Source organism: Ambystoma mexicanum, chromosome 6p, assembly GCF_040938575.1.
Source record: "Ambystoma mexicanum isolate Mex_15411 chromosome 6p, UKY_AmexF1_1, whole genome shotgun sequence".
Classification (NCBI taxonomy): Eukaryota; Metazoa; Chordata; class Amphibia; order Caudata; family Ambystomatidae; genus Ambystoma; species Ambystoma mexicanum.
Window position 1 is genome coordinate 1,448,264,568 of NC_090935.1, and position 12,388 is coordinate 1,448,276,955.

A 12,388-nucleotide genomic window follows, 5' to 3' on the forward strand; every position below is an offset into this window, starting at 1 on the left:
TTTGGAGAGATACAGTCAAATTTGCAGACACCTGTAATGAGGCGGGCTGCAGTGTGGTGGGCTGCTTTGAGGAGGGGGCAGGTGTAAGGCTGGAAGCCCAGTAAGTAGGGCATTTCCCCCATCAATGTGCGAGTTATTGAGTGCTTGGACCACAATCCAAAATTTGTTCAGGGGAATGAAGGGTTTGATTTTGGGTAGTGTGTGGATCTTTAGCCATGCGTTTTGTGTCTTTTTGGCTGTGTACTTTTGGAAGGAAATGCTACTGTCAAAAATGAAGCCCAGGGATTTTACAGAGTTTGACAGCTGATGGGTGAATCCTTTGACGGACATGTCATCCAGTCATTGTTGCACAAGTTGTTTGGTGGGGGACTGATGAAGATACTTTCGGACTTTGTCGGGTTCAGTTTGAGGGGAGTGTTTGACATCCAGGTATGGATAGTTGCCAGGCATTCGTGGAGGCGACCAATGTCCTGGCAGCCACTGACCTTAAGGTACAGATCAGTGTCATCAGCATACTGATGGATGGCAATACTGGGGTCATTTAGGAGAGTTCCCAAGGGTTTGAGATATAGGTTGAAGAGGATTGGGAAAATAATGTAACCATGGGGCAACCCACTCGTCACTGGGAGTTGGTTGGATATGAATGAGCCCTTCTGTACTACCTGGTACACACCGAAAAGTCGGATGCAAACCATTTTAGAAAGGTTACAGAGAAGACCATCCTGTCTGCAAGGAGGCAGAGGAGTATTTGGTGATCAAATGTTTCGAAGGCAGCTGAGAGGTCTAGGAGGACTAGGAGACACAAGTCCCCAGTGTCATTAGTTTGGAGTGCATCGTCCACGACTTGGATGGTTGCAGTCTCAGTGCTGCACTTGGGGTGGAAGCCAGACTGGTAATCGTGGAGGAGGTCAAGCTAGTGGATATTGGGAAGTAGTTTGGTCGCCACTACTCTCTCGATAAGCTTCCTGATGAACAGGAGGCTTGTGATGGGTCTGTAGTTGGCTAAGACCTCTGGGTCAAACACGTTTTTTTGAGAAGGGGCTGTATGAGACCCGTCTTCAACATGTCTGGGAATGCACATTCACTGAGGGAGAAGTTAACAATACAGAGGAGTGCGTTGATTCCCAGAACAAAAGACAATACAAAACAAGGTACACAAAATATTGCTGTAATGAATTCCCATCCCTGACTGTGTTACTGGATGGTAGGGCTTTCAAGGGTACTAGGTGCCTCCACAAGCAATGGTATGCTAGGTACCGGGGTTGCTTTAGAAGGATCCCCTGGCTACCTTTGCCATGCCACAGGAAGAGGGCAGGGGATCGACAAACTGTAACCTGCCCCTTTAAGAGAATAGAGGAGCAGCGATCCTGCAGAGCAGGTAGCTGTCAGGTTTTCACATTTTGTACCTCACATTGGCAAGGGTTCTATGAGAATTGGTTGTTTCAAATATTTTTCCAGGAAGGTTAGAAAGGGAGGTTTGTTAAAATATTAAATAAAACCTGGTTAGAGAGTAGAACATTTCATTTGTAAGTTTGATCTATTTCCCTTAACTAACTTTCATTTAGAAAGATGAAATGCTCCCAAGCCAAGATGGTGGAACACTTTTCCAGCAGTGATTGGTTTAGTTTACTGCAGGCAGCATTGTGTTGTCATTTGGAATGTTCTTAACAGTTCTAAACTGCCTTTCATTAAAGTATTTATCAGAGTAGGTCATATATTTTTTAGCTCTAGTTAAAATAGTGATAGTTACAATTTCACAAGGTGTAGAATTTTGTTTTAGTTTTTATTTCAAATACTAGAAATCTAAGCCAAGAAAGAAGGTGAAGGAATCTGCTGTAAATACCAGTTTGCTGAGCAGTTGAATTCTACTGAAGAACAAAGACAAAGCTAAGTGTTTTTCTGTTTATATGAAGAAATTAACGACTTGATCGGCAGATATTTTTAAAGACTTGAAAGAGTAATTTTGGGCATTTAAGGAAGACAAATCGTAATGTTTTATATGACAAAAAGAACATAACTTGGAAATACAAGGAAAGGAATTGCACTTCAAAATGCAAGTAAATAATGTTTTTGGTACCAACTAGGCGTGCAGATCATTTTCGCCGAGTTGCTAACCTTTACTAACTTGAATTAACCTTTTTTCCCAAACGTTTTAGTTTTCATATTTCTTCAGAGCGTACAGCGCGTATTGTTGTTATTCAAGGTGCACGATTTAGAAAAAAGGACCTTACAATGTCGCGCGTGCGTCGCAGCGATTTTAGATGTTATTTTCTACTGCGTCGCGTATCGTTTCGGTCTTCATAGAATAAAGGACATTTGTTTGAAGATGCGCTTCCGATTTTGAAAGCGAGTCAGTTTCTTTTTTCGAGCGAGTGCTTACTGACTTAATCCATTTAAAGAGACATTTTTTTTGAGGAAGTAACAAGCAGTGAATTTCAGAACTTAAGAGAACAGTTAGCTGTAAAAGAAGATAGAAAGAGAAGAAAAGTCTAACACGAAGAAAAGTCTAACACAGCACCTCAGCAGCAGCAATATTCTTTCAGAAGCAGTCTAAGGGCAAATCACACTTAGGCAACAGGTAATAAAGACTCATTACAGTAAGAGAGTGAATTAGAAAGTAAAATAATATATTATTATTTAAGACCGTACTTTCTTTTTAGGAACTCAACTGATCCAAAAGACTTTCCAATGAAGATAGTCTGAAGTACCTGAAGTGGGAGTTCTTGTCTTTGTTGTTTTCTCCATTCCCCTTTCCCTTTGGGTTTGCCTGGCCAATAGTTTTATAGTATCAGGATTGTTGGGCTGGGAGGCTTAGGGGGCTGGGTGGGCCAGCTTCACTCCTGCAGGATCCTGCTACTTCAGTACTTGACCGTAGCACCTGCACACTTGACTTCCCTTGTGCAGGTGCAGAAATCACTCCTAGAGGGAGTTAGGAACTCCAGGATAGTAGACCGGTTTCTTGAAGCTGTGGTTCAGCAGACACTATAGACACACCCAACCTTAGAGAACTCAGGCTCCCAAGTTCCCTATAAGAAGCCTGCACACTTGAGTTCCCTTAACCAAAGGAGAGGCTGGAAAGCAGGGCAAAAAGTAGAAAAAGCAATGCCCAAAGGAAGAGACTTGTTAATCCCAAGTCCCACACCAGGGCTGCAATCATGCCTGTAGCAGAGCTCAACAGTAAATCCCCATGCCATCAACTAAACCAGAGTCCCCTTACTCTAGAGAGGAGTTGCAAGGAGGCGCCAACGTCCTATAAAACCCCAAGGGCTCAGTTAGTAGGTGGTGGCGGTAGGTGGAAGAGTGGGATGGAGAGCAAGCAAAAGAAGCATGAGAATATGACTGTACACCTATGTATCCTCTGTAATATTTTCCCTCACCCCTTACTGTACATTTCATGGGTGGGAGACGGGGCTGGGGGCTTGGATATGATTTGCTTTTTGCTCCCGGGATGCGGCACCCGCGAAAGCAGCTTTCTGTAGTAACCCTAGCTTGGTAATTCTTACAGTTTACTTGTCATTATTCCCCCCCCTGCGGTTTTGCATAATGGTGTGCCGCAGTGATAGCTTCTAAGAAATTATTCAGAGGGCTTGCAGCAGTAGATTTTGTTCCAGATCCGTTTTGTTGTGAGGAGGACCTGGGCCTCTTCTCCATACAGTCCTTAGATACTACATTAAATAGCAGATGGTGAGGCTGCGCCGTCTGTGTCACACCACTAACAAGCACAACACCATGGCCAAACAGGGGACACTGTCACAATATGCATGTCCTAAGGGTTCTCAAACAGATTAGGTTTTTTCTTTGAATATATTCTTTATTAGACAACAGTGGATATTTTTGTGGTGACAACAGTAGTGAGCTCGGCTGGTGGTAAGTTCTAGGTCTGATAACAAATAGGGAATGGCAAGAAGATCTGACCAGTATAAAGGAAAATGATTAAGTATCGAGAGGAAGTAAAGGGCAGCTAGAATACAAACCAGGATGTTCCCTTTGTTGTGTGTTGGGAAACTTCAGTATTGGTGGGGATCTAGTATGTTCTAAAGAGTAGGAATATAAGTTGTCAGCAGGCAAGGTTTACCGGAGCAGACACTGAAGCCTTCAACAAAGTTATTGAGATTGTGGTTAGGTATGATGCAGGTAGCAAAGTCTGTAAACACAGGGATGGAACACTTTGCCAGTTCTTCTCTGCCCTTTCATGCTGTCTCCAGATCTCCTGGCCAGAGTGTTGTTGCTTGACCAATAACAGCTTGAACTAAGATGTTTGGACTGTATCCAATTTTGAGAAATACCACACTGTTTCTAAGATTACTGCCAGGCACTCACCTGATTTGTTGGCCTGGTATGGTATCAAATGGAGTCGTTCATAATAAGTTGCCCGAAATTGTGTTAACCATGAATCGGCAAAGAAAAATAAATTCATATTTTGCTTCTCAATTGGGCACGCAAGTTCTATGCAGTTGAACAGCACATGCATTTATCGGAGTGCATTTTATGGGGTGATGAACGGCCACAGCATGTGTTTGATCAGATGTTGAAGTTGTACTTTTAGAGCTTAAATAGTTGTTTCAGCACAAGGTGCTAGATCAATAGTTGGGGTTAGTACTTTTGTAGGCTGGCAACTTGCTGTGGCAGAGATGTTGATAATATTGTTTGCATTGTGGTTTTGCCATAGTTCGCAGGAGGTGGACGGTTTTACTGCTGTCCTGTTTTAGAATGGAGATGTTTCTGGTACAAGTACAGGAAATATCCGGAGCGCATACTCAACTAATACAGAATTATTTGAAATGTTATGCATCCACACATGTCCATCTCAACTCAGGGGAAACGGAGGAGGTGCACAAGTTGAAAGAAGAACAGATTACATACAATCGACATATTCACAAGCTACATACTTTGTTGGTCCTGGTTTTCCCAAACCATCTAGTATCTGCTGTGTCCACTGGTCTCTGTTGTTACCTGAAGGCACCTGAATCATCCACAACATTTAACTCTATAAATGGCTTGTATTGGAGCCATTATACTCTTTAGCACCGAAGTACACATCCCCACCTTAGCTCCCATCTCCCAGAATTCTTCAGTGGGTTAAGTGCGATGCTGCCCCCACACTAAAAAAACGGCAGTGCTTCTCAATCTACAGGCCCTTAGAAAGCATGGCAATGAGAGCAAAGGGTCTTCAAAGTAATGTGCAGCGCACACAATCTGTCAATAGGAGGGACAAGAAAGTTAAAGTAAACTGGGGGACTAGTTAGCGCCCTTTTCAACCAGCCTAGAGGGCAGCTAATCAACATGCCCCAAAAATGAGGCACTGCCATTGAAAATCATATGACAAGCCTTTCCCTCCAACAGTGCGAGTATGCTACAAACAAGATTAACAGACATTGCAAAGGAAATACTATCCACATACAACAGCAATCTACCAAGCTCCTGATGACAAGGTAGTACAAGCATGCTTACAAAGACAAACAAAATGTCTATGTCTGTCAGCCTCAAATAGACTAGCTACAATTAACAACACATACAAGAATATACTAGATAGGAGCATTACCTTTATCTATATATTGGCTATCCCAACCATGGTTCATATCTATCTCAGCAACTATAAATGCTTTAGTCTCACTCAGAAGACAATACCGGCACCCATGTCGTCGGCAAGTTGTTCGGGTACCTACTCCTTGACAAATTTCTAGCCTGGGTCAAAACGGCTGGTTGTGCGACCTATACCAGTCGGGATTCGTCAAAAACTTGGGCACAACGGCTAACATCATGTTATTGAGCACCTTAACCCCTTAACTGCCATGGGTTTTCCCCCCCAGTGCCGAGGCCTTTTTTGGTAATTTCGGTATGTCACCATTCAATGGCTTGTAACTTTTTTGTTACATGAGATATCCTCGCCAAATTTGGCCCCTTTTTTCCCACATGTAGGTGGTCGAATCCTAGTTTGCTGTAAGGGGCGTTAGATAAAATAACCAAAAAGGCAGAACATTTTGGGGTTTTTCACAAAAAAAAACAAAATGATGTACAAAGAAGCCTGTGTTTTTTTCCTTGTAGGATCCAGGAAAAAATGGTTTGCTGTGCTGAATTCCCAATTTTCCTGGCTTTCAAGAATAGGTTGAGTGGAAATAAAACATTTTTTTTTATATGGTTATCAACCGTTTTGTGAGAGGTAGGCGATTTTGACCTTTTTTTCCAATAGGAAAATAGGATTTTCCTTGCAGTTAGGAAATCACACATTTTTTGTAATGTTTCACAAAACAAGCAACACCACAAGCCAAAAACTGAGCCATGGTATACAAGAGTTTTATGCTTACGGCCTGAACAGACGTACTTAGCATGTGTAAATAAGGAAAACAAATGCAGTGAGGAAAGGCAAGCATACATTTTTTGAAAGAGCACAGGCAGACCTTTTAAAGGGTAGGTGACTTGTGCAGGTTACAAAAGTGTATAGGGCCTAAACCAGCGATTAAATGTAGGTCACATTTGGGAAATGAAAGGGTTGTGTGACAAAGGGCAGCAATTCGCGCAAGTTAGACCTCTGTGGATTCCCACAGGTGTCCTCTTTTCAGAAAAGCAATGGGTTCCCAGTTTTCTTTGGTGGCTTGGACACCCTATGCCCAAATATGTATGGTGTGCGCTTGAGCAAAATTCCTGAAATTCTGCTGTGCCAAAAGACTTGGGGTTACCCGTATTTTCGGCTTTTTCCTTTGCGTCCAGGTAGGTGCACCCACACATGTTAGGTACAGTTTTCGTCGGGACACCTGTGGGAATGCGGGATGGTAGGCCATGTGTTGTTGGCGGCATGTTTTGGTGGGTGAGCAGAGTGAAATGTGCGGAAATGGGGGTTTTTTCGCCACATTTCGGACTTTGCCAATTTTTCTATTCTAAAGCAAGCTTCGCGCTTCCAGAAGATCTGGGGGAAATTCTTGGACTTAAATCTGTGATAGAGCATTACTTCTGCAAACTGCAAGACAGATAAGTGATGTATTCTTATTTTAAAAACTGAACTGTGCGATTTTTTTTATTTGTCCATGAGTTGTGCCGATGCAATCAATTTTGAACTCTGAATTGTAATAATTGGTATGTGAAGGGGATATGGGTTTTTGAATGCTGTCTGTGCTCCCCTTTCCTCTTCTCTGCCCTGCTTCCACTCCCATTTTGTTTTCTTTTTTTTCCTACAACAGTTCTGCTTATGGGTCATTGATGGTTGTAGTTTTTTTGAATGTTTTTACTTTAGTGTTATGTTTCTTACATGTTGATTATGGTTTTGTATATTGTGACTTTTATATAGTGGAAATGTAATAATTTTGTTTAAAAAAAAAGAGAGATCAAGACAGAGAAAGCACTGTAGATTTGAGCATATTTATTTACAGTAGTCTATCCCATCATATACATGTCATTCTAAAAGTAAATCAGTGCTTGCTTACCTGAAAAACGCTTCTTTTTTCGTCTTTCTAAGTCCTGAAAGACCGGGTTACTGTTCCCTTCGTCTTCGTACATTCCAAATGAAATTGTTGGTTTCCTAGCGTCATTCTCTGTGTGAAAGGAAACAGCTACAACCAATTACATAATATGTGCTTGCCACTACAATCTAGAGATGTTGCTGTTCAAATAAAGTTGTACTATGTATTCTATGAGAATTAAGTAGTTTAAAATAAGGAAATGTTAGTCACATGGCAAGTGAGAACTGGCTCTTCTGTCATGGTGACCATATAGTTTGTCTTTTACACACACCTTGAATTTATGATTGTTTTAGCTTTACAGGGTGTACATAGTTCCAGTTAGTCTAAGATAAATAAACTACAAACTAAAGGTAACCCGTTTTTTTCTGTCTCGGAATGTTAGGTTGACATTTTTGTCTTGCTACATTTCTCCATTTTAAAGATGCGTTCACATAAGCTGAAATAATGCTTTCACTTAAAAAAGCTGTTTTTTGGGGTGAAACGTACACATGAAAATGAAATCAACCTTTTGCCCACCTATCATGGCTGGCCTATATGGAGGATTGTGAGTAACCTAGTAATGCAGGTCCACATTTAACATACCTGTGTACGCACTGATGCTCCTTTCTTCCATTTTGGAGGCATTAATGCCCGACTCATGTTCCATCTTCGGAATAATTTCAGGACAGATAGAAGAAAATCCTGTTTGATGAAGCAAGAATGGTTGAATTTAAAATGGGCATTGGTGCTTTGAGCATGCATTTTCTCTAAGGAGTCAGAGGCAAAGAAAAAGACAGCGTCCCAGGAACATATTATTGTGTCCTTATATTTCAAACATTTATGGATTGGGTTTATGAAAGTACACATTTGCAGTACATAGAAAAAAGCCACTGTAGCGAACAACAGGTGAAACAAAATTAAATCAAATGTTTGCATGTAGTCAATACATTAGTTATTTAATCCAGCGCTACCGGTCCAATAGTTAAGCCAGGGTTCACTCACCTTCAAATGCTATTGTTGCAGGAATGTAGTAGGGTTTCTATCCACATTTTGGCCGTCATAAGCATAGCAATAGCAAGAAGTATGAAACTTAATTAAGTCATCAACCATATGTCCTTTGTCCACGTTTCACCCTGTAGTATTGTGAGCAGTGGATGTTTAATAGTTGTTTTGGAGATAATTGCAAATATTAACCTAGAATGGATACAATTAGCAGGTGACTAGCATGTGGAGCAAGTCACTGCGCCAATATGTGAGTTAGGGCTTTTGGCCCATTTACATAATTTTGCTGTAGAACAATAGAAAGCCATGATCAACTTACAATAGTATCCCCTGTGCTTGGATAGCAACACTAGTATCCCCTGTGCTTGGATAGCAACAATAGTATCCCCTGTGCTTGGATAGCAACAATGTCCAACACACACCTTTTCATTTTGGAGCCCCTATCCATATCAACTGAGGTTTGGTGCACTGACCCCATCCATCTATTGTGCTCAGATCATATCCTCTAGTTGACATCAACATCTTGTAAATTTGAGTGATCCATACACTGCTATTCACAAAAGGTATTCTGAAGACAAATCCAACAGATTTAGCAATGGTTTGACTATCTCCCGGTAAAGATGTGTGTTTGCAAGTGTGCGTCTGGTGCTGTGTTAACGTGTGTCTGCTTCTTTATTGACTTTGACTTAGTCTGGATCTTTAACATTGGAATCCATTTGCTCCAAGTTTAATTTGAACTTAATTGTGAGCCATTAGACTGAATCACACTGTCTGTGCTTCAGTATTCTATTACGACCCTGTGACACTGCAAAAGTAGTTCAAAGACCATCTAGATTTGAAACTGCTTATTTTGTTCAATTTCATATTGCACATTGCCCTATTGAAACCTCTGCTGCATTGTGCGCTTTGCTTTGCCACGCACTCTGTAATTTACCTGCTACGATCCACGAGCGGACTCAGCTGCCTTTGTAGTTCTGTTTGAACTACACTACCCGTAACCGGGGGCTGCTGTTCACTCTGCCTGCTCCCATTGTCCACAAGGGACCTCTCATTTTCCTTCACAACTCAAATGCAAGGTAAGGTGTGCCCCTCTCTAGTGCCTTTTCCGCCTGCTCTTTTGCACGGGTGATTTCACCCAGTATGTCCGCCCGCCTAGAACCTGTTATCAATGAAAACAAGCTGAAATCCTGTCGAAATTCCAAGCGCTTAGACTACTTTCTGATTCCGAAGTAATAAAGGAGAGTGACGCCTTACACACAAAACCCTTCCCTCGCCAAACAACATGAACAATGCTAGCTTGGATGCCATAGAAATATAGAGACCAGCCTCTCGTATCAATTCCTGGTACGAAAGAGATCGAAGAGATACAGCCCCTCCCCTTGCCCAGTGACCATACTCTTAATTTCATCCACTCTCTGGGCATAATCATTCAAGAAGAGCCTTTCACTGAATGTACTAAGCCCCTCCATTCCAATCCAGATATCAGTAGTGATATCAAGAAGCCACCCTTTAACAACCAACTAACCATCTCTTCTCAACGCGTTCACTAGTCCTACATGGGATTGAGGTTGCTGATCATATTACCATGCACAAACTTGACATGCTCACAGTAACCAAGACATGGTTACATGTTACTGCTTAAATCTCTATTGATGACTCAGTGACAACAGGATATATAATTCACAGCACAGATTCTCGCCTTACTGAATAGCATCACAAAGGCCAATTCCCCAATTGTCATGGGTAGTATAGCTCAGTGGCAACACGCTCGTCTTGGAAGCAAGACGACGCAGAACAAAACTGGTTAGAATGCCGGGTCCGTGCTTAGAAACCTCTTTGGTATTAAGCACGTTATAAATAACCAATTATATATGGCTTTTACTTGACTATTTTTAGTAAAGATATGTTAAGTATCAGCTCTTGATGAAGAAATATAATGAACAATATAACCATCCTCTCTTATATGCTATTGAGGTTTTTAATATACAATGAGATTTATGTAGTTGCTGTCAAATTATGTTATGGTGGAGCCAAGCTTTAAATCAATATTGCGTATTGAGTAAATTATCAAGTTTGCAATTCGTCATGATGTACTATGCATTTTAGATATATGAAATATTTCGAGTTTGGGTGGAACGTTCTTTTATTATAATGAAGAAGGCAGTTATTAAGTATATGCACTAAGCATTTTCTTAAAAGTAATTGGAATTGCGATAGCAACCATAAATTGCATGCATTAAGCATCTTTAGTATGTTTGCTATGTGTCCATTTTTGCCGAAATTTATAAACATTCCTAATCTATTCAATGAAAATTATAGTGGCAATTTTAAAGTAATTGCACTAACCACTTTAGAATGTGTACAATGATTATGGCAATTGTATGCACTAAGCACTTTAGAAATGGCGTTACTGTTATTTTTGGTAAATTCTTCATGTTTGCTAAATTAAGATTTAGTATATTCAACGAATGGATATAGTTAATGGGCACACTGGCAAAAACAGTCTGAAGTCGCTTTTTGATTTATTACATGCTCTATACCCTTGGCGTTTCGTATCAATGGATATATGCTATCAGATGCACGACAAAATAAGCAGTCAAACTAATGAAAAGCTTTTACAAAATGGCCACCATATTTTCTAATTATTTACTCAACAGCTTCAGCTATGTATTGTTGAAAGAGAAAAAGGACAACTGCTAAATGCAAACCATAGAGACTAGGTGTTTGTATATGTATTGCCACTGGGTGTTTAAAATTTTGTATATGAACAAGCAGTGAGGACGCTGCGAAACGCGTCGTACCCTGTTTTTCTCTCTTTATACACACACACATGTACAAATTATATTGATGGTACTAGGGAACTTTAATTTATGGGCCGAAGATTCATCTGATTCTCAAGCCAGTTCATTATATTCCCTTGAAACTGCTGGCTTTTCCCACAGATACCCAGCCTTGTCCCTGGTCTGACCACTTTTCTGGTTAATATGACCATACTACTACCCACTGCTCCACCTAAACTAGACATTAACACAAGGACAGAGATAAAATGTAGAAATCTTAAAAATGTCTCCTCGGCTGACTTCTCCATCCTACTATCCTATAAGCTGGATACTGTTAAAACATTTGAGAAAACCTCTGACCTAGTGTCTCATCTTTCCCTGCCCATTAAAACTACCATCACTCTTGCCCCGGACAAAACAAATAAAATAAAAACAGTAAGCATTAAAAAATCCTGGTTTAATGACCGTGTCTTAGAAGCAAGAAGAAAGAAAAGAGCGCTAGAACGAGAGTGGCGTAAGAACCTTGGCCCTCTCACTCTAAGCAAATATAAAGAACCTGTGCATGCCTTTAAAAAGACCATTATAGAAGCAAAAACAAAAAAATACAACCTGACAATCAATAGTGCCAAATCCAGTTCCAATTAACTATTCAAAATTCTTAAAGAATTTGAGAGCCATACTTCCCCATTTCCAATGATCACCAAAGACTTGGCCTGGTGTCCGACAATACAAAATGACTTCTTGACCAAAACCTCCGGCCACCAACTGACTATTGCTAATCAACAGGCTAGCTTAACATCTAACAAAAGCCTGGATATTACTAACATCACCACTCAGGATAATACTTATCCATCAATCCCAAAGTTAGAATTTCACAGCTGTTCAAAAACAGAAGTTTGGGACATAGTCACAAACCTTAAGTCCACCTCATAACTAGGCGACTCTGTGGTCCCTAGGAAATTGTGTACCAACGTTTCCAAGAGGAGGAGAATATTGGAAATGCACACTATCATTGTTGCTAATGTTGCTTCACGTGTCACATTGGGTTTTCAATATAAAAGATATTATCCCATCAGGTTCATGGGTCGAGGTCATTTCTCTTAGGTCACAATAAATGTCTGCCTTGATAGATCACCTATGAGTGGAGCCAATGCTGATATATGTGGAAGATTC

General features: G+C 40.7%; 1 protein-coding gene across 4 annotated transcripts in view; it reads right to left on the bottom strand.

Moving 5' to 3' along the window:
• Window positions 1–12,388, bottom strand: part of LOC138510502 (zinc finger protein 154-like) — a 256,353-nt gene that overhangs the window by 41,731 nt on the left and 202,234 nt on the right. For 2 of the 4 annotated variants that reach the window (XM_069626202.1, XM_069626201.1), the window contains exons 5-6: window positions 8,037–8,135; window positions 7,419–7,544 (exon numbers count right to left, since the gene is read on the bottom strand). In XM_069626202.1, the coding sequence (XP_069482303.1) occupies window positions 7,419–7,544; window positions 8,037–8,135 (225 nt within the window). The remainder of the gene's footprint in view (window positions 1–7,418; window positions 7,545–8,036; window positions 8,136–12,388) is intronic. The other 2 variants (XM_069626204.1, XM_069626203.1) reach the window with 1 other exon arrangement.